This window comes from Sclerotinia sclerotiorum, genomic scaffold, assembly GCF_000146945.2.
Source record: "Sclerotinia sclerotiorum 1980 UF-70 scaffold_9 genomic scaffold, whole genome shotgun sequence".
NCBI lineage: Eukaryota > Fungi > Ascomycota > Leotiomycetes > Helotiales > Sclerotiniaceae > Sclerotinia > Sclerotinia sclerotiorum.
Window position 1 is genome coordinate 1,093,978 of NW_001820827.1, and position 26,593 is coordinate 1,120,570.

At 40.9% G+C, this 26,593-nt stretch overlaps 11 protein-coding genes across 11 annotated transcripts; 5 read left to right on the top strand and 6 right to left on the bottom strand.

Annotated features, from left to right (window-relative positions):
• Nucleotides 1-2: 2 nt before the first annotated feature.
• On the bottom strand, nt 3-949 carry SS1G_07347 (hypothetical protein; the record flags this gene model as incomplete). Its single annotated transcript, XM_001591851.1, has 3 exons — nt 3-29; nt 157-523; nt 903-949. The coding sequence occupies 3 exons, from the start codon at nt 947-949 to the stop codon at nt 3-5; spliced, it is 441 nt and encodes a 146-aa protein (XP_001591901.1).
• A 1,547-nt stretch (nt 950-2,496) lies between these two features.
• SS1G_07348 (hypothetical protein) lies at nt 2,497-3,984 on the bottom strand (the record flags this gene model as incomplete). The annotated part of the gene is made up of 3 exons (XM_001591852.1): nt 2,497-2,521; nt 2,783-3,420; nt 3,496-3,984. 3 exons carry the CDS (start codon nt 3,982-3,984, stop codon nt 2,497-2,499), a joined length of 1,152 nt encoding a protein of 383 aa, XP_001591902.1.
• A 1,402-nt stretch (nt 3,985-5,386) lies between these two features.
• SS1G_07349 (hypothetical protein) lies at nt 5,387-6,931 on the bottom strand (the record flags this gene model as incomplete). Its single annotated transcript, XM_001591853.1, has 3 exons — nt 5,387-6,176; nt 6,280-6,836; nt 6,917-6,931. The coding sequence occupies 3 exons, from the start codon at nt 6,929-6,931 to the stop codon at nt 5,387-5,389; spliced, it is 1,362 nt and encodes a 453-aa protein (XP_001591903.1).
• A 4,686-nt stretch (nt 6,932-11,617) lies between these two features.
• Nucleotides 11,618-12,566, top strand: SS1G_07350 (predicted protein; the record flags this gene model as incomplete). Its single annotated transcript, XM_001591854.1, has 4 exons — nt 11,618-11,697; nt 11,749-11,808; nt 11,914-12,205; nt 12,267-12,566. 4 exons carry the CDS (start codon nt 11,618-11,620, stop codon nt 12,564-12,566), a joined length of 732 nt encoding a protein of 243 aa, XP_001591904.1.
• Nucleotides 12,567-13,502: 936 nt separating this feature from the next.
• Nucleotides 13,503-14,512, top strand: SS1G_07351 (predicted protein; the record flags this gene model as incomplete). The annotated part of the gene is made up of 4 exons (XM_001591855.1): nt 13,503-13,592; nt 13,717-13,834; nt 13,937-14,106; nt 14,267-14,512. 4 exons carry the CDS (start codon nt 13,503-13,505, stop codon nt 14,510-14,512), a joined length of 624 nt encoding a protein of 207 aa, XP_001591905.1.
• Nucleotides 14,513-15,999: 1,487 nt separating this feature from the next.
• On the bottom strand, nt 16,000-16,617 carry SS1G_07352 (predicted protein; the record flags this gene model as incomplete). Its single annotated transcript, XM_001591856.1, has 2 exons — nt 16,000-16,030; nt 16,265-16,617. 2 exons carry the CDS (start codon nt 16,615-16,617, stop codon nt 16,000-16,002), a joined length of 384 nt encoding a protein of 127 aa, XP_001591906.1.
• A 1,064-nt stretch (nt 16,618-17,681) lies between these two features.
• On the bottom strand, nt 17,682-17,849 carry SS1G_07353 (predicted protein; the record flags this gene model as incomplete). Its single annotated transcript, XM_001591857.1, has 1 exon — nt 17,682-17,849. One exon carries the CDS (start codon nt 17,847-17,849, stop codon nt 17,682-17,684), a length of 168 nt encoding a protein of 55 aa, XP_001591907.1.
• A 198-nt stretch (nt 17,850-18,047) lies between these two features.
• SS1G_07354 (predicted protein) lies at nt 18,048-18,727 on the top strand (the record flags this gene model as incomplete). Its single annotated transcript, XM_001591858.1, has 2 exons — nt 18,048-18,236; nt 18,527-18,727. The coding sequence occupies 2 exons, from the start codon at nt 18,048-18,050 to the stop codon at nt 18,725-18,727; spliced, it is 390 nt and encodes a 129-aa protein (XP_001591908.1).
• A 2,306-nt stretch (nt 18,728-21,033) lies between these two features.
• SS1G_07355 (hypothetical protein) lies at nt 21,034-23,104 on the top strand (the record flags this gene model as incomplete). Its single annotated transcript, XM_001591859.1, has 4 exons — nt 21,034-21,222; nt 21,303-21,506; nt 21,561-21,645; nt 21,705-23,104. The coding sequence occupies 4 exons, from the start codon at nt 21,034-21,036 to the stop codon at nt 23,102-23,104; spliced, it is 1,878 nt and encodes a 625-aa protein (XP_001591909.1).
• Nucleotides 23,105-23,752: 648 nt separating this feature from the next.
• On the top strand, nt 23,753-25,262 carry SS1G_07356 (predicted protein; the record flags this gene model as incomplete). Its single annotated transcript, XM_001591860.1, has 6 exons — nt 23,753-23,874; nt 24,192-24,259; nt 24,540-24,658; nt 24,916-24,945; nt 25,034-25,108; nt 25,233-25,262. 6 exons carry the CDS (start codon nt 23,753-23,755, stop codon nt 25,260-25,262), a joined length of 444 nt encoding a protein of 147 aa, XP_001591910.1.
• Nucleotides 25,263-25,528: 266 nt separating this feature from the next.
• On the bottom strand, nt 25,529-26,271 carry SS1G_07357 (hypothetical protein; the record flags this gene model as incomplete). The annotated part of the gene is made up of 2 exons (XM_001591861.1): nt 25,529-25,867; nt 26,107-26,271. 2 exons carry the CDS (start codon nt 26,269-26,271, stop codon nt 25,529-25,531), a joined length of 504 nt encoding a protein of 167 aa, XP_001591911.1.
• Between the last annotated feature and the right edge of the window lie 322 nt (nt 26,272-26,593).

The following is a 26,593-nucleotide window of genomic DNA, read 5'->3' on the forward strand; positions in this document are numbered from 1 at the left end:
CTCTACCATGTGTGATGCTTCTGCGAAAGCTAATGTGCGTGCGCAAAGGGCATCAGCTAAGCTCGTAGATATGTCTTTTCGCAGAGAGACAGGATCGGGTTTTGAATCGGCGGGAAGATCGGGAAGATGTCCATAGGTTTTCGTAAAGTCATTTACGTTCAATGAAGCATTGACATATTTCTCATCCAGATCACTGATGAGCGCCATCGACCGAACCAAATCCGAAGGTAAATATTCCGTGAAATCGAGAAAGTCTGTAATTGTTGCCTGCGCATCCGGATCCATGGGCAATTCCATATTTTCGATATTGCTATTCAAGTTTGCCATGGATTGTATCGTCTCCGCAAGCTTGCCCTTACGCCGTGGACTTGTCATCTCCAAAGCGTTATCCATTGAATTGTTCGTCGCCATCGTGATAGAGTTGGAGTGGGAATTATTCTCATCAATCGCTCTTGAATTATCGACATGCGATTGTGGGGGGACCTTGATACGACAGCTCCAAATGCCTGACTCATCAAGCCATCTAAAAAGAGAGAAGAAAAAAACAAATTAGTAAAAAATCCCGAATCCAGAGTATGTCGACAAAAAATGATAAACCTTAAAAGGTCAATGGTGAATGAAATGTAAGAAAAAGATGAGATAGTTAGAGATAGCCGTTGAAAAAGCAAGGCAGTAATCTTTCGTGAAAGCAACGCGAAAATCTATCGGTAAAGCTTAAAGCGCGATACTATCACCAATCCAATCCCTAGCCTAGCTTAGCGCCCTCTTCGCAATCATTGGCAGCATATTTGGAATTGGGGGGTAGAGGAGGGTGGCATTTTTGATTCTTTTTCTTTCTTTCCCCGATGATTTGCCTGAGCTCTCTTTTCAAAAAAATAAATAAATAAATAATAAATAATTACTTGTTTTTGACCTTGCTTTCTTTTCTATTCTGTCCTGTTTCCCCCATCTTTTTCGCGTCGGTGGGAATAGGAACCAAATAAGATCCAAAGCAAGAGTCATAATCATAATAATAAGTATGTACGTAGCATAAAAATGCACGTGCTTTTTGTGGAGGGGAGGGGAAAATAAAAATCGAGCTATGAAAACAGCTAATGTATGTAGATAGATCAAAGTGTCGTAGTTATGGGGAAAGTGGAAAGTAAGATAGTAAATAGATGAAAAATAAAGGGGGAAGAAAAGCTTCATTCCAAATAAACAATCTGAACAATCTGAACAATCTGAACATACCTTCTTGATGCATCTGATGCCATTTTTCTTGGATTGGGAGTTGTATGATATAATAGGTATGATATTTATTTGATCGGGAGGTTGTATTTGTTTAGTTTGGATGGTGGCGACGCGATGAGGCTCTGAAAGGGAGGAGAGTTGCAAATACGGTGATAGACAGATAAATAGATTGATTGATAGATAGGTAGATAACAAAGATTGATGGCAAATAATAGATAAAATCGAAATAAAAGTCTCTAATAATCAAAAGATCAAATCAAAGACCATTAAAAAATTCCTCGTTTTTGGTTGGTGTGTTACGATTCCTACATATCTCAATATAAAATATGCAAAAAGGTGTCATGGGTTCCAAGGTTTGGGTTTCGTGATATTTTCAGTTGGTTCCAGTAAAGGTAGGTAATAAGTAGGTAAATAGATAGATATTTAGGTTATTCCAGAATAATAAGGAAGTGGCAGATGACAAGGTGAATTTTGGGAACATCCGGTAGATAAACCAGATCAATCCAAAAGGAGGCAGATATCAAAGAAGCTGAACTTGATGAACTCTGAGATCCAAACTGGGGAAAGGTTAAAATGCTGAACCACTTTCAATAAGGTATCCCAGGTAGATATGTAGTATAGTATGATTTGGACGGGGAAATGATATAGATTTATGAATATTCATTTAATTCTCTATAGGTACTGGGTATTAGATGGTGATTTATCAAAATAAATGTTTGATTATATATATTCCGATGCAGTTTAAAATGTTTGCACCTTTCCCTTCCCACTTGCGCTTCCACCCTTTATTCACCCATCACTCTTTTCCTTTTCCTTTTCCTTTTTCTTTTCCTCCCCCTTCTCATTTCTCATTTCTCATCTCGAAATTGCGGTTGGCCATGGGTCACACGATAACACAATACGATCTGAGATGCAAATGTAAGCAGGCATATTATTCCTTCCAGATGCGAGCCTAGTCCAATTTTATAACTGTTATAGATGAAATGGTTACACTATGATTTATTGAATATCTACATGTATCAGTGCAAGCAACTTTCAATTCATTTGTACAAATTCACTTCCTTCTTGCCACCTCCATTTGTATATATCCCTTTTTCCCTTTGTTTGTGATTCAATACATGTAGATGTCTATTTTTAGAAACCTTGCATATGATATCCACCAAATGCACTGCATCTGTATCAGAAGTATCTCCTCATGAAATCAAAGCTCGAAAATACATCACAGCACAACAATCACCATATGCTAATTGTAGGTATTCGTATGATTTATTTCCTCCTAACCCTACCCGCCCTATTGATAAGTAAACATGTAAACATATCTCCCCATATCATAAACCTGTGAGCAGAAAAAAAAAAGTCTCGCTCCAGCCATTCAACTGTACCTCCAAACCAACCAATCCACTTCAAAAATAGGAAATAGCAAGATCCGTATGTGTCTTCTTCTTGTATAGTTATCCCATACCCCGTCTTCCCTCATATACTTTTATCTCTTCTCAACGTCTAACCACCAAAACCTGCATCACATCATCCCCCCTAGACCGCACCCACGAACCCCAAAACAGCCCCGCAAATTCCCGCAGCCACAATCCAGACACTTGAATACGCCACAGCACCAAGCGCCTCAACACCCTCAAGCGTAACATACAATTGCACGAAAGTGTTAACACCCGTAACCATCATCAAAGTAGCTGTTCTCTTAATAATGAGCTTAGTTTTCTTCGACCAGCCCCAAAAGTTGTACCAGATAGTCTCTTCCAATGTAGCAGTCTCAGGATTGAAAGGTTCGGCCTTCGAGTCTGAGGGTTTGGTAGCGGTAGCTGGTGTGAAGATGAATGAACGTGTCGCGAGACCCAAGAGGAATGTAACGGGAAGGAGAGAGGTGGGAGTTGCGGAGTAGGCGGCAGCAATAGATGGGATACCTTCGAAATAGGTGGCGAGGTAAACTGGCAAGTACGACATGTATGCACAATAGAGAGTGACGCTGTAGATAGATGCCGCTAGGAGTGTAGTAATGACTTGAACGGGAATATCCGAAGTAATATCTCGATTTGGGACAGATGGAGAGTCTGCATGAGCGGGGGAGAGAGGTCGGAGTAATCGGAAGGGGATATAAGTTGTGAGAGTATCGATGAGAAGAGAAGTCAAAACAGTCTTCAAGCTAACTTCATAGAATGTGCCTAGAAGATACAACTACATCGCGAGAATCAGTATACCATCGAAAATACAATCGCAATATTGAAGCGGGGCAGAAGAGTAGGAACTTACCGGAGGACCACGAGACAACACACTCAAAGCCGCAAGATCATACCCATCATAATTTCCAAACCAGCCCAAAGCCAATTCCAGAGTCCTCCACGTAAACAAAATGCCAAAATCATCCCAACCCTCCTGCGACCTGCTAACCCTCCCCAACTCCCCACCATCCAAATAACTCGCTCTCAAACTATAAGCCAACCCACTCATCACCGAAGTGAGAATCACCACGACAGGAAACCTCAAAAGATCGGGCATTGTCGATTGCGATCGCGGTGCGCGTCCAGAATCGGCAGGCATCGAACGAGCCAGCTTCGAATTTCTAGTCATGCTCCCCTCACTCTCTCGTTCCAACTCCCTCCTCAAATAATATTCATCCAAATCATCACTCGTCTCCAAGTTGCTCGAATCCCCATTGATAAGCTGATCCGCGGCAGCCTCTGTACTATCCACCAAACTCTCCACCTTATCTCTCCTCAAAGATCTCGTTGCTGGAGCCATCGTTCCGTACCGTTTCGTTCTGTTTGTCTTGTTGCGTTTCCTTGTTATTATCGCTTTTGTATATTCCCTCAATATAGTATCGCGCGTTCCAATCGTCCAAATAGTAAACAGTTGAGCTTAATTGAATAAACCGTTACGTAGCCTATCCGTCAAATAAACAAGAAGCCAACACGTCCCTGTTAGAAACTCCAAAAACAAATAAACTATCTCCTCACTTTTCAAAATCCCCCTCTCTTCTCTCTTTATCCTATTAAGAATGATCAAAAGCCACCAACAGGATAAAAATTCAATTTGAATTTCAAATGCAATCTCAATCTGACTTCTTTGTTCTCCGTGACGTTTATTTGTTTGAATTGATTTTTCCTGACGTAAACTTCCAATGTGCAGTAATGTTTGTACATTCATATGTTTATAAGTTTGCCCACACGAATTTTTTCCAACTTTGCATGCAATGATGCAGCCAGCAGCTTAAGCTCGGACACACAGACGTCACTACCGCTACCGGTGAGCTTATTTCTCACCAATACCGTAGTTCCTTGCACACAGAGAATCGAGTCGTTCTGCCAACCATTAATTAATGTTTTCATTAACAATTTTTTCATGACAATTTTTCTCAAGTTTTTTTTTTCTTTCTCATTTAGTACCCACATGAAAAAAATTCATAGTTTTTTATTAAATATAAATAAATCGCGTTGCTCTACTAAGTATGTTACTATAGATACCTAGTATTCAATTGATGTTTACCTGTCTCGTGTTTACTTTTTTTTCTTTCTTAAAATTGCTGCACTTTCATCCGCATCTGCATCTGCTTATTCCATCCATTCATTTCTTCGTTTGCTTTTTTTTCCACTCGCCCACCAATACTGCATGCACTATTATTTGCCAACTTGTTCCTCCTACCTCAAAATTTATCCCAGATACTATGCCACACTTATCCATCCAGTTTCAAGCAAGTGCTATCTCCCCACGAAATATAAAGAACTCTAAACTCCTCAAGCCAAGGGTTCTTATCTGAGAGAAATAAAAGTCCTTTATAGGTACTTGTATTTATATGCTTGATGGCAACTCAACATGTCACTCTCATCACATCGACATCACCATCATCTTGTTCACACCTTCAATGTCGAAATCAAGTGGCTTTGAATCCAGTCATTTGTGCATCTCATTATCTAGTTTTGTTACATTGATATCATTTGTTTTTTATTGCTGTGGTATATCAGCTCGATCCTCAGTTTTAACCTCAGTGGATCAAACATCCACCCATTGGTGCTGAGAATCGACGATGGAGACTTTGCTCACTGCATACACATATTATGTTGCTACTACAGGAGAAGAAAAGGGAAAATATCACAGTGACCAATTGAAGAGCTGCTTCAATTGACACATTCAGAGTCGCCGACGGTCATTCCTCCATATGTCCAAAAACACCATCATCGTCATCATCAGAACGACCTCTGGAGCGCTGATCATAATCTTCCTCATCTCCAACACTATCATCGCCATCCTCCATATGAACATCTCCATCTCCATCTCCATGGATCTGATGTGGGTCATAGCTCCCTCTCGTAAAGCTTTCTCGGGCAAAACTTTCCCTCTGCCGTGGGTGAAGGCTAGGAGTGAAACTAGTCGAGAGATCATTCAAATATTCAGCTGGAATTTCAGGGACGGGAGGAGCATCAGCTGGAATGAGTGGTCCACTTCGAGGTGTTCCAGGACTTGCAAAGCCGCACGAAAGTGCGTGGATGGCTGCAGTCAATCCTTCCTCTTGATTCTCATTCATGCTAGAGGAGGGTGGGCGACGCTCATGACTTTGATGGCGAGAATGACCGAATCCGGCTGGAACACTACCGCCGTATAGTAGCCTGCCCGACATTGTATAACGATCACTATCTACAATGTATCTCTTTGCTCTGTTGTACGAACCACCACCGTATGCGTGTCGCATATCTGCAGGTGGTGGCGTCGTATCCGCAGAGCTGGCACGGTCAATATCATGATCAACTGAGCTAGACGCCCCCGGGGATGCAGAATCCTGATCGTCGCTTTGAAAGTCCTTTGCAGAATCCGGTGGAGTGTTAGCAGCATCTTGATTCATTCCTACAAGGACAGAGGCGGCTTCTAGCAGTTGTACTTGTTGATGCTTTGATATTAACAATTTCGAGGTGTAAGACCATTCAGGTGTGTGTTCCCATCTGCAAACAAAAAGTTAATAACGGTTCATAATCACTCCATCGTAGAAAGCTTCCGCGATAAAGCCCATGTGGAGGAAGATAGGAAAGGATGGTGGGCACGAACAAATGCTTAGACAAGCAGCTGCTGTGCTTGTATCCTTTTCCACACTTGTCACACTTGAGATCATTGGCATTAGCCTTCTTGCCGTCCTTCAAAAGTTGTGATCCTTCACTCGCTCTCCTCAATCTGTTCTTTGTAAAATCGTCGTCCTCATCCTCCATTTCCTCATCATTGTTCTCGTCGTCAATTGCACTCTCTCCACGCTCTGACTTCACCGCCGAATTCAACCTCATCCTATGAGTTGGCAGACTCGATGGTGGAGACGGTAAGCTGCCCATAGGTCCGGACCTCGAGGCATTTTTAGACATTGTTGCTCTTCGTGTAGAAATTGGCATTGCCAAAGGATTATCACCGACCTCCTTCGCAGCAGCTAGGATTGCGTCGACATTACTAACGTTTGCGGATACACTTTTACGTCGAGTTACTCTGCTGCTTGGTATAAGGGAGCCTCCCGATACTGAGTGAGAATGATTTCGTGAATGGGATTGTCGTGGATAGGAACTCGAATTTGTAGACAATGGAAGGCGGACTTGGCCAGGTCTTGAGGAATGCTGAATTTCCTGTGAGAAAGATGAGAATGATCAGCGGTGTTCCTATAAATAGATGGGTTGGTATGTAATAAGGGAAACAAGGTAATCACTTTGGAAGAAGCCATCTTGACAAAATTTATTTCCTTTGTTCCACTTTCGAACTCGGTGAGCCGACCCTCAATCCTCGAAGCTATGATAAGCAACAATATGAGGGCGAGACAAAATAATTTGGACGGAATTTTGGCGATTGGGTTTCGTAAATTGGTCGGGTTCGAGGTCAAGCTACAGTCCGCGTGGTTTTATGTAGGCGAGAGCTATTTGTTTTAATGATATGTAAGTGTGATTGGGAGAGCACAAATAAAAAGGAGGCTTCTAAGTGAATCAATGAATTTCATAAAATAAATAAAATAAAGATGTGAGAGCAACAAGGCAAGGTAAGGTAAGGAATCCGCCAAAGCCAGAGATCTTTGGGAAATTTGTCGCAGTTGGAATGGAGAAATAAAATGTTTAGTGAGAACCAGGATGAATCCAGAATAGACGGAGGATTGAATGGCTGAGACGATGCAGGCCGGCGGGGTTCGCAAGTTTTCCGTTGGAAGAGGCCACTGAGAGACTTGTGCTGAATGTTCGAAAGATGGGTTTGTTTCTAGAAGAGCGAAATTGCAGAGAAACAACAAGTATAAAAAAAGACAATGAAGTATATATTCGCCGGTTATTTCTTGTCTTTCTTCAAATAAGTGATTAAGTATCTGAAATTGTTTGTAAAATAATTTGACGTGCTGGCAAAGCTAAAATTTTCGTGCAAGCTGTAGAAATATCCAGAATATTTCCCAGAAAAAAAAAATAGTTGTAGCAGTAGTGGTAGATCTGGTGCCAATTTTAGGTTTCTGGCTAAGCTTGCCTCTTTCCTTCCCGGGGATACCACTTGGGTGTTGTTGGTGATTTTGGGGGAAGGAATCGGTTTCCTATAGGCCAATAGAATTGAAGATTGATAGCTGAGATTGATGAGCGACTGGGTGGTAACTTGAATTGGGTAGATACGAGTAGATACGAGTAGATATGATGCTAGGTTGAGTGTTGTAAAAATTGTTTTGATATCGACTTGGATTTGGACTTGGACTTGGACTTGGAGTATTCGGTAGGTGACTAGGAAGATAGATATGAAATGATGGGATAAATTCGATTTCGATCTGAGGTGTAGTGTAATCGGAGGTTTCCACTATGGCACTATCAATGAATATTACCTAGTTACTCCTAGTTAGTTACTCCTGGCCAGCTTTGGTCTCCCTGCTTGGTCCGCTAGTTTCCTTTTCGATCCAGCCCGTAAGTCGGAGCACTTGAATAGTGAATTATGGGGTTGGGGCGTCCCTAGTAGCTTGCTTATTCACGGGGGCTAGGAAAGATGTCTTTGGCTTTTGGGTGATGTGCTACGGGCTTAGTAGGTAGGTACCGATTTGTGCGTGACAGCTTGGAAGATAGTGAGTGGTTAACGCTGGCTCGAAAATCAAAATGCTATACGTGAATGTTCCTGAACTCAAAATAAAAAATAGTTGGAATGGCAATGGAGATTGCGATTGAGATTGAGATGGTATGTGGATAGAAATTTATTTCATCAGGATACAACTTTAACAATGTTTTCAGTCAATGAGTTATGAGTAATGAATGAATGTGCTGTAATGCGCTTGGAGAACAAAGAAATATACTTGTTATGTCAGCGGAGAGAGAGAGAGGAGAAACATCCGAATCAAAACCCGTTGGAGAAAAAAAATTTAAAAAATTATTGAAGATAATTTTTTGGGAGTACAAAAATCAAGGTAATGTTCACCTAGGAGTAGTCCCTAATTGCATTTCTAGAATGCTTAAGTAATGAAAAGGTGCAATTATTAGAGGGAGAATGGGTTTTGTGTGTTCTTTGTTTGTTCGATTCGATTGGATTCGTTGAAGTTGACCTGATTGATTGATTCATTGATTGATCCAGATTAGGAATCACCAGACACCTGCGTAGACGCACACAGTTCATAGCGTCTAGCGTCACACACACAGACAAGACACACACTTACTATATTAACCTATGAAAACCGTATCAAAAGAAAAAAAAAAAAAAAGTGAGAACAAGGAAATGGACGGGATAATTAAATGCAAGCCCCGATCTGCTCTCATTGGCTATGACTACGATTATTATTATTACCTACTGCATAAAGATACTAGCACAGATAGATGTATCAATCGCATCATAAAGTTTACACTGCCTCTCTACTCGTTCGCTACATAGAAGCTACAGTAGAATGAATACCTAGACATCCTCTGTAACTATTTAGGAAACGCCTTAACTCTTTCGAGACTTGAGTTTCCTCGTGATGAATTGAACGCTACGAATCCTTTCTTATTTTGGTCATAGAATTAGGGATGTACGGGTTTATAGTAAGGGTTGTGACCATCTCACGTGGCTTAATATTTTAATTATTATGTGTGTACGATACAAGAGATGCTATTTGTGCATGCGGTTTATTTATTAATTAGGCATTCTCTTTGATAATTGCATGCTAGAAATGCCTGGGCGGGTGAGTGCTATTAGGGGAACATTCCTTTTCTTTTCTTTTCTTTTCTTTTCTTCTCTTCTCTCCTTTCCACTTCGTATATCTCTCACCCCCTTCCTCCTTTTTTTCCCTTGTTCCCAAATGTTGGCTATCAGACTCAAATTAAATTCAAGTGTGGATGCACCTAACAAGGGTTGATACTAATCTGAAGCGCAATCGCAGCCGCGAGGATAAAATTATTGCATAATGATGATGATAAAAGGTTAATTTAGATTAAATCTCCATACGGAGTACCAAGGGCCATGACGTTGATTCAGATATTTGACGAGTGACCGCAAACAAACTTCGAGAAGAAGGCCTTCAGGAGGTATTATTCAGGAGGTTATCCAGTGTATCATACCCCTATTGCCCTGGGCAGTTCATAATTAAATGTTGTATATCTACCACTTGCACATTTATATATTCTCGCATCTATCCTGTATATAAACGGGAGATAAGAATCCATACCTCGTCTCAGACCTTCCAACACGATAAATACCCTCAATGCGCAGTTCCATTCCATTCTCCCATATAACCATAGCTTTTATCCAGCGACAAAAATCTAGCGATGCTCCATCAACCTACCTACTCCTGCAACCTTGACTTCCTCAAGCATCTATCTCCCCAAAGTGGAGAAAACGAAAACGACACAACAAATTCCCATTTGCTCGCTCGACGCATGACAAATTCACTGAAAGAATCGTGTTCACTCCGTAGACGCTGAAAAATAGAATTATTACGTTCGCAATACAATACAGCATACATACATACGTGAGATAGTGTGCGGTAAGATGACCTGCGTAGACAAGTAAGTATACGTAAGGTACAACTCAGCTACTATTTGCTGTCTCTGCTGTCACATATCCACCACCGTAGAAAGTCTCCCGTAATACCTCTTGTTCCTGCGCCGAGACATAGAAATTATGCCGTTCTTGAAATCCTGTGTGGAATTAATAGGGATAGGTAGATTACCCTGCCGAATTCAAAAATTATTTATGTTTGCATCTACAATTTTGTATCTAGGTATGCTTGTCTAACTCCAACAATGAAATGGAAATGGAAATGGAGTTAGAAGCGGAAATCGAAATCGAAATAGAAATGGAATTCCCAAAGAAAACCCAAAACCAGAAATAAATTGTGGATGTGCTCACGTAGATGCGGGAGATCGTTCTAGACTTTTTCCAACCTGGTTCACCATGCGCAAGCTCCTATCGCAGGAAAAGATCATCGCTGCTTATTTCTCTAGGCGGACAGATCACTGATTACTCTAGCATGAAGAAGTTAAGATCTTATTTCAATGTACAATGTATATTTTGTTGATTATCTCGAGATTAAACCTCGATATGTTTCCCTTGAATACAGTACACAGATAGGTTTTTGGAGAATAGAATATAATATGAATTGAACTGTTGAAGAAGATTAGTTTCTACCTAGTATCTAGGTAATGAAAAGATAGAATCTTAGGTAGAAATCAAATAGATACAAAAGATTCCATATCCATAACACGATCTTTTATCCCCATCATTCATTCGCTGCAACGAAACAACAGGAACCACGTCGATCAATTACTACTCTAGGTGCTTCCCACAGCGCCTACATCCCATGGCTCGCATGGGTAATGTTCATTTACATTCTTCCCATTTATTTTAGGGCGGGAGGAACCCTCTTCATTAAAACGATAAAATATAATTTTATTTTCAACCATGGATTGGGAATTCTGAATCTTCTCATGAGATGAAAAAGTGATGGCTAGTGACTGCAAAAGATGAATGGGTAATATTTGGTGCCAACAAGTAGTGCTTCGTCAAATACCACTCTAGAAAATAAAAGAGATCTAGGAGTTCCTGCGATTGGATTGTGAAAATGGAAATGTGTTAACACCATGGCATTTTGTGCGACCAAGACTTTCCCTTATCTATCACAGATCAAGTTTCCAGGATAATATATTTCGAATCAAAACCGATAGGTAGGAAATTTGGAAACCCTTGTGAATTTTCCAAGCTTCGAGTTAAACGTTTATATGGATTTGTTTTACAAATACCATGTTTGTATAGGTACCCAGGTATCAATCGACTTACCTATCGACCTCATATAAATTTCAACCACATCAACAAAATTATCACTTGAACGCTCGCATAGCAAGTCAACCCTTTCCCTACATAAGAAACTCTTGGATCCTTACTCTAAAGGCCATGTTTCTCCTCTCCTTTTTCACATCATAAAAGGGGCGTCAAAATGAGGTTACTAATGCAGGATCATGTTACTTACCATGGATTGATTCTGTATGACTGGCGGCACACGGTATACGAAATGGGGTAAGTAATATACCTAATATGGCGGGATGAAGCATGATTATTGTGCTTTAGGATCGAGCGTCTACTTGTCTACTTGACTCTATTCATGTTTTACTCCTCAAAGTCTCATAGGTATGTATGTACTCATCGGCAGGAAACTCATCCGACTTCCTAACAAATCGGAGCCGAGTTGTGGTATACTCCGTACACTCGCCAGCCATAGATGAATTTGCTTAGATCACAGTTCAACCAATTCAAAAACGATATCCTTACATTTCTACACATCTCTCAAACCTTCATCATTAATATTGGATCCACACTGACGTTATCTTACATCCACATACACAAACCCAAATTCCTCACCCGGGGAATCAACAAGACAGGTCCGATGATATGCGTACTGCAGTTAGAACCATGGATCGTATATCTACCCGAGATAGTAACCACGAGCATTACACCTTTCAACCGAGAATCTTCCTCCGGCTTTTCGGCATCAAGGCCATCAAATGACACCGGATCGGAGGTGGAGGTCAAAACTCTGAATACCACACATGGATAATGTGTATAGCTACCTACTTGATAAATCCAAGCGGGATTCCTCGATTCTTTCCGACGTAGGAGCTGAGGGGCTACGTAGGAGGCGTGTCTTATATAACGATACATGGAAAACTTTTGAGAAAAGGCTTGGGGATTTCCTGAAGAAAAGGATGGGAAAAAGCAAAATCGTAGAAATTTCTTCAAGCCTTTGTGTGATGAGGGGAAATTTTCTGTTGTGTAATGGTGCTATGGGGTTTGTATGGAACATGGCTGATACATATGCGTTACACTACATCAATTTGACATTTGCTGTAGATGTGGCCTTTTGTGTGCATTCGAGCATAGATAGCTAGGTAGTATTAGATACGGTATACCATATTGCGATATAGATAGCAAAGGACATATGAATTTATGTGAATACACTCGTTGTTTTGATAGAGAGAAACCAGATATAAAGCCATGAAGTAGTATTTTATCTAGTCTATCTACCCCTCACAAAATTTACCCCGCCAAACCAACATCCCATGATTTGATTCCCATACTCGGTATTTACTTTTAGAAAAATTATGGAATAGGATGATCATCATTACTATAATAATAATGATAATAATAATAATAAATCCTAGCAATTCAGTTCAGTTAGTTATAGTTATACTGTACTTGTTACTCTAAGTTACTTGCATGTACAAAAATCTCCGAAAACGTTTCCGGACATGATAGACACATACACAGTCAGTCAATACATCAGATTATTAGCTACCTAGTTAAGTTAACGACCTAATCCATGCAAAAAGCTCCTAGTGAAGTGAAGAACGCAAAAAAAATTGAAGAAAATGTTTTCAAAGTTGGATGCCTAGAAACTTTATTAATGGGTAGGGAATTGATGGCTTGGAATGGAGGGATGGGGGTTGAATGAGTCAAGTGTGCTTGCTTGCTTGCTTGCTTTCTGGGAGTGGAAGTGGGTGAATATCGTTTGTTATCTTATCAGATAAACTTAAGATCGACGGACGAAGAAAATGCAAGAAAAATCGTCATTTTAGAGGTCTTCTTGCATTAAGGTTACGATTTTATTGATGACTTGACTTGAAGATTATTGCAATTTTTTTCTCTCGTGGCGACGATATCTCATTATTGACTGACTTGAGAGATTGATTGTTTATATTTGGTGATATATTATTATTATATATTATTGGGGATTGGATTTACTATATTATTATATTCTATATTATTTGGAATATAAACAAAAACTAGAAGGAGAAACAGAGAATCCGAGTTACAAAACGAAAAAGATGTCTGAAGAAACATATAAGAAAGTTGGACGAGGAGGCGCGGGGAATTTTTATAGTAAACAGGATGTCGAGAGGAGTAATGGGACTTCTGTATGTATATTTTTGGTGTCTTCTCTTTGCTCTCTTCATACGTTATGTGCGCCTTTTAACCTTGATTTACTCCTCTTCGCACTTCGCTCAGTACAACCAGCAATGACTAACCTAGGCGCAATAGGACCTCGAAGCGCAATCCTCCTCCTCAAACTCAAACTCAGCAAAACACAATAAAACCCCCTCCTTAATCTCCCAGGCGCTGCGCGCAGTAGGTGGTGGACCTCCACCTGAATATCAACGTTTGTCCTTTCTCCTCCCCTCTCCTCTCATCTTCTCTCCCTATCTCCCTATCTCCCTTCCCTCCCACACATACCTCCAACAAAAACTAACACCAAATCCAGACACCGGCCGCGGCGGCGCAGGAAACCTCGCTTCACCTGCTTCTCTCCTAAACTCAGGTCTCACCCAAACAACAACTAATTACGAAAATCCCACCATTAACCCCGCTCCCCCGTCGAGTTCGCCCAGAAATGTAAAGAGTAGCATGCAGAGTGTTGTTTATAAAGGCGGGGTAAGTCTTCTATTTCCACTCCATTCCATCTCTTTTCTACTCCACTCCTTCCTTTCCTCTTTCACTTGAGAAAAAAAAACCCCCCCAAATCAGATATCAAACCAAAACAAGCAAAAAATTACAAAATATAGAAAACTAATCAAAATATATACATGTACAGCGAGGCGGCGCAGGTAATTACAATTGGGAAGCAGATGAAATAGTTAAGGAAAATCAACGGATTTCGGAAGAAAACTCGCGAAGAGAGATTGAGAAGAAGGTTGTGGGGGATGTGGATGGAGATGGGGAGGGAGGGTTGAGGAAACCAGGGAGGGCTTATGATATTAATGCGGGGAAGGAGGTGGAGGGGGGAAAGGTAGGAGCTTTGGGTGGGAGGGGAGGGGTTTTGGGTGCGGGGTTGGAGTAATTGGGGGGTGGTTGTGCATGTGTGTTTGGAGAGTGTGTATGCTTTTGCTTTGATGGGTTGGGGATTGGAGTAAATAAGGGGTGGTTGTGCATTCGGAGAGTGTGTTTGGAGAGTGCCTATGTTTTGGCTATGATGAAGTGGAGTGGTAGATGGAATGATGTTTAGGTTTCGAGTGGTATCGAGTAAGTACTCGATGCTCGATATTTGATACTTGATATCTGGGATCAGTTGTGAGATTGGAGCATAGGAAAGAAGACGCGATGGAATAAGAGGAAGGTAGCACTGTATTATTATTATTATTATTATTATCTCACCATTGGATTTAAGAATCCGCTAGGATAGATAGATATAGATCTAAGACGGGCGACTGTCAATTCTCTTTTGAATTTTTTTTGTTTTTTTGTATTGTTTTTTTGTATTGTAGCATTAAGATCTTAGTTTTACTCATGTATAATTACACTTCTTCAGAAGAATAGGATCGGAAACACCCAATTTTCGAGTGATGATTTTATTAATCTAAATCTAGGATTAGTGAGGAAATGAGCAAGTGATTCAGGATATTATAATGTTCCATAATTTAATCATACCTACTCGAGGATTGGTAGAGTGTATAATTCCGAAAGCTGTTGTTGATTTTGGTTTATGGATTTTTTTATGTATTATAGGATTACATAGGGTTTTAGGATTGGATTGTTGGACTTTTGGGTTGTGAGGTTTTGTGGTGTGACAGGGAAGGAGGGGAAGGGAAGGGATAGATATTTATTTTCTAAAAGAGAGATGATATATAGAAGGTTCTGAGAGGGGTGATGATAGATTTTCGAGGGAAGAGTGAAAGACTGGAGGATTGAAGTAGATGGGGAGGGAGGTAAAGGGAGAGAAGAGAGGGAGGGATATTTAGGGGGAAGCTGGGGGAAGGGGTGTAGAGTTTGGATTGTGGAATCGAGTGGAAGAAATTGTTTATAGAATAGAGGAGATAAATGTGAAGTGTTTTTTTGGTGGTTGAGGGAGCGGATGGATAAAGATTGATAGAATGATAGGAAAGGGGTGCTAGTAGCGAGATCTCACAATTATAAGATCTTATGTTAATTAGATCCAACGTAAATGGAAAGGTGTTGACCTCCTGGGATCTTGGCAGTATATGCATATATATTGCATGATGCATATAAGGAGCAAACAAAACTCAACTTTTAATTCATTCTTTCCTTTTTGGTATACTGTTTGTTTGCTTTCGATATCTTGATTTCAAAGCACTTTAATTCCGAAGGCCGAATACCTAACCCTATTCCTTCATTTTTTGAATATATACTCGCAGCTTAACTGCTTAGCTAGAGAATCAATCAATTCAATCTGATGCTCTTTCTGGTCTCAAGAAACCCAATAACTGGTCTTGTTTGAAAGTCTCGACAGTAATCCTCAACCCATCGGAGTTCGTCATAGAAATTCATTCTACACCAGATCCTACGATCTCCGTTCTATAGTAGGATTTCCTATATATCTCCGATTACTAGATCATAATCGCTGTGTTCCCATCCTTCGTTAGTGTGAGGAGAGTCTAAGTCTGCGATAAATCTTCTGGTGTTATCCATGCTTGTATTCTCCTTGAATACTATACGGTATGGATTGCTGTAGGTTACAGTGTATAGGATCAAAAAGGTTGGATGGTCATGAGTTCGATGTTTCTCAACAAAATCAGGTTTTCCTTCTCCGTGGTGGCGCCAGGTGCGTCTTCCGTCGAGGTAACTGGTCATATACTATAACTCATTTTCCTGAGGTCTCAGGAGGTCTTCAGCCATTTGCTGGCTGCCCTCGTATCCCACGGTGGATCCTTCCTTTATGGGTTCCTCGACTGACTCGAGGTTTCCTATCGACTCGATCTCCTCGTCGATGTCTTCCGATAGCTCCACTCCTATGCTTAGGGTGGCAATGCCCAACTCTTCGAGTTGTTCTGGATATAATTGAGGCAGCTCCTTTTCTAGCAATCCAGTCTCTCGGAAGCTACCTTCTAGGGCACCCGCTTCCCGGGATCCCTGTCTCCTGTTTCCAAATCTTACTTGTTTCTTGCCTTTCGCGGCGAATGGCTTCTTCTGGGAACAATCCCTAGACATATGTCCTAATGGTGAATCGTGACAAGTTTCCTGTTACTCGGCGTAACATTCACCTCACCTCACTGTCACGATTCATTAATTCACGTGACCTCGAGGACCTTGAGGACCTTTTGGACCTTAGGGTCCCAAAGGTCCTCAAAAGATGATATAGGGTATATAAACATTCATTTAGTCTCGTAGTTAAGGAGCTTTATGCTCAACTTAGTTATCAATTAGTTTACCTACATTCTACTTGATCTAGTAACGACTTCACTTCCAAGTGAAGACCAGTGATAAAGCCTTAACCCACAACTACCAACCAGACGAAACCTTAGGCAGCCGCTGCCTCCAGTATAGTATCGTTACACTCACCTCACTCACTATATAAATCTTTCCCATCTAATTCCTAGCCTGTATAAAAATAAAGCAAATAAATAAATAAATAAATAAATAAATAAATAAATAAATAAATAAATAAATAAATAAATAAATAAATAAATAAATAAATATTTGTATGTTAAGTTGAAAGATAAGAGGGGGCAATAGAATAGGTTGAGAGAATAGCTGGCTTATTTGGTTGTTCGTTGTGTATGAAGATTGTATAGGGGGATAGATGATGGATATGGAGGGATGGATGGGTAGATGGATAGATGTTGCATAGATAGATGGCTAGATGAATGGATATAGATGGGTGAATAGATGGATATGGAGGGATGGATATGGAGGGATGGATATAGAGGGAAGGGATAAATAAATAAACAAATAACAAAAATCAATGTTTATAACTTATTTTCTTATTGATAAATATAATTTTCTACTAACTATCAGAAATATCACTAATAAGAACTTCTTCAGGATCATTTTCTATCATCGAGTCCATGAGGTGAAATTTGGGTTAGGAATAAGATTAGGTGTATAAATCTAAGGGATGATCTGTCCGCTTCTTAGAGATGGGAGAGATTGTGGATGTTAATCTATTGAGAGAGTAGATCTCTGGTGATATGTTTGTCGTGGTATGACAATAAGAGTTGGGAATTAATCGGTTAGATGACTCGTCCGTCTTGTTTTTGTTGAGGAGATTAGTATCATATCTCACGTAATATGGTGAAAGATCCGCTTCTAGAGTTTTGTCTTGGTGGTTGAGAATTGACAGATGATGTTTTCAAACCGGTGGAGGTTCTCTTGGGTCCTTGGGATAATGTGGTTTGATAGTTGGAGATAAGGATTGGGAGGTGATCATCAAAATTTCCCATTTCTGACCAGTAGCTTGGAGATCATTATTTTCCACATTATGTGATTAGGAATCTGTGATAACGAATCCTGTCAAAGTCTCAAAAAGCAATGATTATAATGGAGGTAAGACCTCTAATGTTGAAACTTTCAAAGAGTCATTGACACCAGCTCGGAGATAGTGAATAGGTAAGGGGCAGAACAGTGCTTGTTTCTACTGTATGGTTCTTCTATTGGCATACACAGACTTCTGTCTGTGGGCTTTTTGTATGTGGCCAAGCAGTGGAGATGGAGGCTTAGAGGGACTGATTGCGAGAGGGACCTACATCTTTGGGCGAATTCGGCCAAATAAAGAAGCGTCATGGCTTGTTTTGAGAAGCATTCATCACAATCTTGAAAGGCTGCTAGAGGTATGTTCTGAGAACTTTGGCTTTGGTTGATTGATATATGACTAACGCCAGACTTCTGAGCAGTATTTAAAGGCATCAAGAACCGCTTGATATATTGGGATGCCACTACAGAGCGTATATTTGTCTAACAAATTGCTCACAACAACCAAAGTTGACATCGGAACGGAAACCTCTATTCGTGCAAAAAACAACCGCTGTAAGCCTGCGCGAATTGGAGACACGATGGCTTTTTCACCAGGATTCTCAACTTGAGTCTTTTGAATCGCCCCCTTAAAAATGTCCACAAAAAGTCTTGCCGGAATAGTCCCAAAAATCACGCATTTCAAAGTTTCATTAATTGCGGTACATTATATGGTATGGCTTCTTGTAGTAAAACAGACAAGCTTTGGAAGGGCACAAAGGCGAGCAAGACGGGCGCTTGGAATATCCCCTTGATCTTGGCCAAAGTCGTCTTTGGGACCCGCCAGACTTGGACCCGGAGTCTTTTCTAGTTTTGAGAAGCTAGATTAGCTTGACTCCACCGTTCTATCTGAAAATGATCTTGGAGGTTTGAATGAATATGAACTCCTCATTAATTGTATTGTCCGATGTTCGCCATGGGGAAGAGGGGCATGATAATTAAAAATAGCTGAAGATGTTCAAAAATAGAAATTGATTGGTTTTAAGGGGGTGATGATAATTTATTTGTGTAGAGTGGACATCGTTTCAATGATACAATAATAGAAAGAAAAGAAACCTTTTTTAATATATTATTATAATTGAGAGAAAGAAAGAGAGTTTTTCTTTAATATACATATCGTTAACAGCTTACCTACCTTGAAATATACCTGTTGTATGATAATTGACACCTAATTACTCAAATCTTGCAGTAATGAACAGAAAAAAAAGTTTATCTTTGACAGCTCCTCTCTGGAAAGGAAGGATGAATGACTTTATCTCGACCAGTGACTCATAGAATTTTGTAAGTGCCCATCAGACTGGCAGCTAAAGAAGATTAAAGAGCAGCTCGATCCGACATCCCGCTGCAATCTGCGATCAGATAATTTTTTGGAACAGATGGTAGCAAACATGTGATGAGGCAAATCAACTTGATTGGCCAGTTAGAACCACGGAGGTATTCTGATTGATATGACAGGAAATGCAAATAAATTGGCATTAGAGTGGAAAAGCTTGGTTGACGGGCGGAGGAATGAAAAGATCTTGGGTGGCCAAGGGCTGGGCAGTGTGAAATGGAAGGTGAGAGTGAGTTGTGAGATAGATGGGAGGAAAAACATCATGAATCCAATTTATCTACGGGGTAGTTAGCCGAAACATTGTTTCATAATTTCATAACTTGTTCATAATTAATTATGTACGTCCGGGGTATACACATACCTAGTAGTATGTGCTGGTACGCTCAGTCAGCTGAAAATAAATAAACATCATCCCACCCCGCAAAAGATTAAACATTTGGGAGAAACGAGTTAGTGATCAACAAGGGGACACTTTTGCCCGAGCTATGCGATTCCTGTACTACCTGTCGTAACAACGAATAAGAAGGTGAGGTTCAGATGGATAAGTCAGACTTCTACCACTATGGTCTATGGAAGTAAGACTACCAAAAATACGAGAATGCCATGATATGACGATGACTGTAACTGATACTCAATATGGCATGATACGAAAAGATGGGAAGATTACTTATCAATAGTACGGAGTAACGACATCTGGCGAGTACCACTCTTTCTTTATCTACTTGCTTGCATTTCATGGGGAAACAATACCCTTCTTTTGCCTACTCCGGAGTCCGTACTTACTGTACGTAATGAAGAATGGACTCTACAGTACCCCGACGATGCAGCCTCCTGCATCAATATATTTCTAATATTAACTATCCTTTGGGTTAAACTTTACCTACGTTTAGATAGTCCAAAGTATGTGGCCTCAACCTTTCCTCCCACCTGCATCATGATAAAGTTCACATAAATGTCAGCAATTGTGCCAATGCTCTCTAGGTTAAACTTCTGACATTGTGCAAATGCTCTCTAGGTTAAACTCTCTTTTAAATCAATCTTCGGTTCATACTTGTATGGTATCATTTGGAATCTCATGATATGAAATGAATATGAAACCGTTGTAATATGTGTTAATGGAAAGAGGTCAGCAAATGTAAAGAAGAGCAAGCAAAAGCAGGAAAAACAGCAAAACACAGCCCGAATGCCAAGAGAATACGCAGTGCCAAGAGAGCCAAGTTTCTCCGATCTTGGCCTCGGGGCGCAATCTCTTGGATGTGAAAGGGCGAAGAAAACGTATTGCCAATTTCTGCGACATTGACAAAAGAATCTGGTGCATGTTCCTTCCATACACGCCAAGACATTTGAACCAATTAAATAATCCACTCAAGTTTGAACCGAGTGGAATGCCAAGAGACTAGGAGTGGAAGCCAAACTTAATTTAGTCGCCAAGAGTTTTTGCCAAGACCTAGTCACGCCCAGTCTTTCCGTTATTCTTACAAGAAGGCACCAAGATCCTCCCTTTGGCTTGGAGACTCGTTTGAGAAACAATTTCGAGGAATACACTTTTTATCACTCACTTCCTTTGATTCTAGTTTTGCGTCAACAATCTTAACAGAACTTTTGGACATTCCATCAATCAATCAATCAAATTCATTCAACTTCTAATATTGATAGAAGGAACAGACCCATAACTTTTTACTAGTCTATCTTCTTCTTCCACACACAGTTTAGTCTGTGAATAGATCATTTTAGCCGACAATTGATTATTGGTTAATTCCAACCACCTTATCCATACACCCAAAATGTCCAGCCAGGACCAACAGCAGCAACAACAGCCGGCGCAAACACAGACTTCGACGTCTTCGAGTTCTAATAATGAAAACGCTACTACGGCGACTTCATCAATTCAGCAAAATGTTGTAGCTGATGATAGTTTACTATGTCAGTGGGAGAAATGTTCGGAAAGATGTCCCACTCCAGAAGCTTTATTTGTAGGTTGATTTTACCTCAGCACTCATATCTTCAAACACCATCTCAATCCAAAGTCCTTGTACTAACATGTAATTTCCAGGATCACATCTGCGAGAAACATGTTGGAAGGAAGAGCACCAATAACTTAAACCTTACTTGCGGTTGGAATTCATGCCGTACTACTACCGTCAAACGCGATCATATTACATCTCACATTCGTGTTCATGTGCCACTGAAACCACATAAATGTGAATTCTGTGGAAAGGCATTCAAGCGTCCACAAGATTTGAAGAAACATGTCAAGGTACGAGCAAGAGCTGGTGTGTATTCCTTTCACCCTGCTAACAATCACCCTTAGACCCATGCCGATGATTCCGTTTTATTGAGAACTCCAGAACAATCTGGTGGTTCAAATGGGGGATACAGACAACCAGGCGGTAAAGGTACGTAAGGGCGCAAGTTGCCTTTGTTCTTATATATGTCTAACATTTTTCTTATGTAGTAATTGCTAATTTGCAACACCTTGCAGCCAATCCTATGGGTTATTATGATCATAATGCTTCGATGCATCCTGGTTCTGCCGGGGTTTATGGCAATTCTCATCACGGTGGTCATAGTGGATATTATGCACCTGCGCACTCTCAACAATCTTCATATGGAGGAGGCCCAGGCTATTATCAAATGTCTCACAACCCTGATCTCGGTCAACATGCAGCTTGGGATGAGAAAAAGCGAAATTTCGATAACTTGAATGATTTCTTCGGTGCCGCTAAGCGTCGTCAAATTGATGCTCATTCTTATCAACAAGTCAATCAGAGATTGATGCAATTACAAGGAATTCCTATTGGTACAGGTGGAGGTATCTCTGATTACATTCATTCAGCACCTCAATTGGTTCCAATTGACGGTCACGGCGGTCACGGACATGGAGGGCCTATGCCACAACACCAATACTCCCTCCCTCTCCCGAACTTGCGGACCAAGAGTGATTTGAATTCCATTGATCAATTCTTGGAGCAAATGCAATCAACAGTATACGAAAGTTCAAACGCTGCTGCCGCAGCTGGTATTCACCAACCTGGTGCTCACTACACTCACCAAGCTCTCAACTTCCGTCAAAGTCACTCGCCACCACAAACTCATATCCACAATATTGGTTCAATGGCGCCACATGTTTCCACTTCTTACGCTTCAGCACCAATGACCGCAACTCACTCATCTCATTCAGTTTCTTCTGGTACACCAGCTTTAACACCTCCCTCAAGTTCCGTTTCATATACTTCCGGAAATTCCCCGATGTCCTCAAGTGGAATGTCTCCCATCTCAAGACACAGTTCAACATCAAATGCAGCATACCCTAATCTTCCAGCTGTAACGCTTGGATACTCCCCACATCATTCAGCAACCGCACCAACATCCACACTTGGTACAAACTTCGATAGTGATCCCCGTCGTCGTTACTCCGGTGGGGTGCTCCAAAGAAGTGCTGGTGGACTTAACTCAAGTCAATATCGCGAGTCTATGGAGACATCTACCGTTGGTTCTCCAACACCATCTCCAAAGGAAACAACACCTCGCCCTGAGTCAATTGTTAAGACAGAAGTTACCAATAATATTGACCCAGCTCTTTCTGATGCTGGTTCACCTTCTGTTCGATCAGTTGATACTTTGGAGAGTGCTCGTGATAGAGCTGAAGAGGCATGGATTGAAAACATTCGTGTCATTGAAGCTTTAAGAAGATATGTCAGTGATCGTCTTCAAAATGGAGAGTATGTCAAGGATGAAGAAGACGAAGATGTATCTATGGCCGACACTGATATGCAAGATACACAAGTAAAGACTGAGGAGAAGCCTGTCGAAAGTTTGTATCCAGTGTTGAAAACGGATGATGATGATGAGTAGTTGTTAATTTTAAGCTTCATGAAGTTGATTGAAATGGGCGGAGTTTTGCTTGCTTGGTATACCAAGGGTGGATTGAATGGATTTATACATTATTTGATAGGAGTGGATGGATGGCGTTGGTATGGATGGAGTATGAATTTTAACCTATCTACTTTGATCGAGGAATGAGGGAGAATGGTGTGCAGTAATACCTTCGTTTTATTGAATGGAATGACCTGTCATTAAGTGGATGATAGTATATGTATACAATAAGCAAGATTTCGCTTTTTCTCTATATCATCTCCATATGGTGTTTTATGATGTGATTCGGTTTGATGAATATTTTGTGGGAAGAGATGACATGTAATCTACTCGGGCCCGAGAAGAGCCCCGCACATATGTGAGCATTGCTTTAACAACTACCCCACTTTAAATATACCTCTTTATTCCATCGTATCTCTATTATTGAATATTTATTTATTTATCTATCTGTCTACCTATCTATCTTTTCGTTATAAACCTCCCTCGTTTTCCACACACAATAACACCTACCATCCATCAAATCTCGAGCAAACAAATACCTACCTACCCAAATACGCAAATATCCAAATACCAGAAGACCCAAATAAAAAAATTCCCCAACAACAACAATTGAATCATACGCATACAATGCATACGTATAAATCGGTCTATCCTGATGGAATACAGGTACAAGAGGGAATTAAAGAGTTTTGGGAAGGGTTTTATGGGGTTAGTGATTTAGAGGGGGAGGAGGAGGAGGGGCATTTGGTGTGAGTCTTCTTTTTTGGGGAGTGGGGGGAGAAGAGAGTTCGTTGTTTTGAGGGGGTTTCTTTATTTGTTTTGGGGTTGTTGGGGAGAAGGGAGGGGGTGGATTGGGTAAATGGGTGGGGAAGGGACGGGTTTGGGGGTGAGAGGGATGGATGGGGAAAGGATGAGAGAGAGATGGGGAGAGAATGAGAATTGGAGGCAAGGGAAGAAGGAGATTAAAGAAGAAACTGGAGGTTTTTTTGAGATCATGGATAGATAGATGCATTGATGGGGTGAAATGAGCAAAAGCAGATTTACTGACGATTGGTTCATTAATTAGGTATGCGGATCAATTTACTGAGGATGCGGTGTTGGTTATGGGGGTTAAGAGGGTTAGGGGGAGAGAGGGTGAGTTTTGAATTTTCTTTTCCTTTTTCTTTTTCTTTTTCGTTTTCCTTCTTTTTGTTGGTAGGGTTGGGGAGGGGGAGGGAGAGGAAGAAGGAGAATGAAGGAGGGAGAGCAAGTGCTTTTCATAAGGACATGAAGAGAAACAAAACAGAGAGTTTATACCTTTCTTCTTCCTTTAAAAACATCGAGGGCAATCATGAGATAAGGAAGACAGAGTCACAGAAAACAAGATCTGAGATACATCAGAAAGAAAACACTAACCAAGCCCCTCAAAATCTAGAAATCCTCGCTTTCAGGAAATCCATGTGGGAAAAAGTAGCAAGTCGTTTGCATACTGTGCATAAGATTTTTTCTTTTGGACAGGATTCTACTGAGGTTATGTTGTTTGGGAATGTGGCTGTGAGTGATTCCTTTTTTCATTAATTTTGCTTGAATTTTGATCTTCTTGGGTTGGCTTTTCTTGAGCTGGATTGTTCTGAGTTGGGTTAAGTTTGGAGTTTGGGAGGAGAAAGGGGGAGATCAAACTCCAAGATAGAAGAGGAGAGAGGAAAAAGGAGGAATTGCAATTACGGAAGAAGAGGAGGAAGGGGAGGAAGAGCAGATTGGATGAGATAAGGTTTATTAAGATAAAATACTAATATCCTGTATAAACACAGTATGGATTGAAAGATGGGAGAAAAGCAGATGTGAGTATCATTCATTCATTTCAGCTCCCTTCTTCTCCATGAGAATTCCTCTTATCTTTGAATAGGACATATGCTGATATGGAGATAGGTTGAATGGGCTGGCAGGGCAAAATTGGTTCAGGAGGGTGGGAAATGGAAGTTGGGGTTTTATCAGGTTTATTTGGTGAGTGGATTTTTGGTTTGGTATTTGGTTTGCTTTGGTTGTTGAGAAATGGAGGATTGGAGGGGGGTGACAATCGGGGAAAGTCTAGGTGAGAATGATCTATGGCTGATAAATGGTGTTTTAGGATTCGGCTGCTGTGCAGAATGCTAAATAGGGGGAGTGGCAAGAATGAGAGGATGGAACTGATGTGACGGAGAAAAGTGACAGTGAAATATACAAATGGAAGTATGTGCATGCTTGATGTCATAAGATTTTAAGTGAGAATTATGTGAACATCTAAATTAAAGCTTTACTCCTAGAATTCTCTGCAAACAACCCACGCTAAACATATCTTACAAGTACTACAGCCACCAGTTAAGCAATTATTATCGTCACATCCTACTGTGTAATCACATTAGTATCAAATACCCCGCTCTATCACTAAACCAACTTAACCACCTCCTCAAAATCCATAATATCATCCGCACTCCTCGCCACACCACCCCCCTTCACAATCCCCTCCCCATCCACAACCCAACTCCCACTCATCTGCCACCGACTTCCACTCTCCGTAAGTCTATTCCAAATTTTCTCTTCACGCCCAAGTCTAAACACAGATAACATACTCCGAGGATTCAAGACGTGCCAGGCCGAACTACTTCCTAATCCCCATTGTGCGTAGATTTCCCTCTCCGGATCGATTATTATTTGGATGGGTCCTGCACCGCCGAGAGAGGTGATCCAGGCTGAGGTTGAGGTGGCTGAGGAGTGGGGATATGGCTATTAGGTTTAGGGTTGGGTGGGTGGTGGCGAGGTTGCGGAGGGTGAGGAGGGTTTTTTCGGCGAACTGGGGGGGATGGGGGTGATTAGATGGGGTGGGTTTTGGGTTGTGGTTGGTTTGGAGGGGGGGAGAATTGGGTGGGGTGAAGGGGATTGAGGTGAATGGAGATTGAGGTAAACAGAAATTGGGGTAAGAGGTCAAGGGCAAAAGATTTATGATTGAGGGATTCAGAAATTACCGGGCAGCCGCAATGTCTCAGGAATGTGATAATAGTAGATTTTCCATTAGGATTTGGAAATGAAAGTTTAGATGATGAGGGAGCTTTAGAATTTATTTCTGGAGGTGATTGGACGTCAGTTGGAGATTGAGGTAACCATGAATTGAGTTCTTGTTGAAAAGTCATTTTTAGATCAGATCAGCGTGAGGATGTAACTATTGAGAAAATGAAGGCGACGAGACGAAATCGATGATTTCATAGAGGGGAAAAGCTTCAAAATGTGGGGGTAGCTTTCTCACGCATGCATGGCTTGTCATCTTATCGTAATCCTTGCTAGATTGTTCTGGATGGTTAGGTAATCTATCAGTACCAAACAATTTGATCTTGGGAAGATTTTCCAAATTCTCCTTCCTTCAAATATCATCAGATATCTCCGGATCCACTGTATGCTGATCTCAGATTTCCGAAGTCTGACCAACCATATGCAGTAGCCTCCAGTTTATGCATT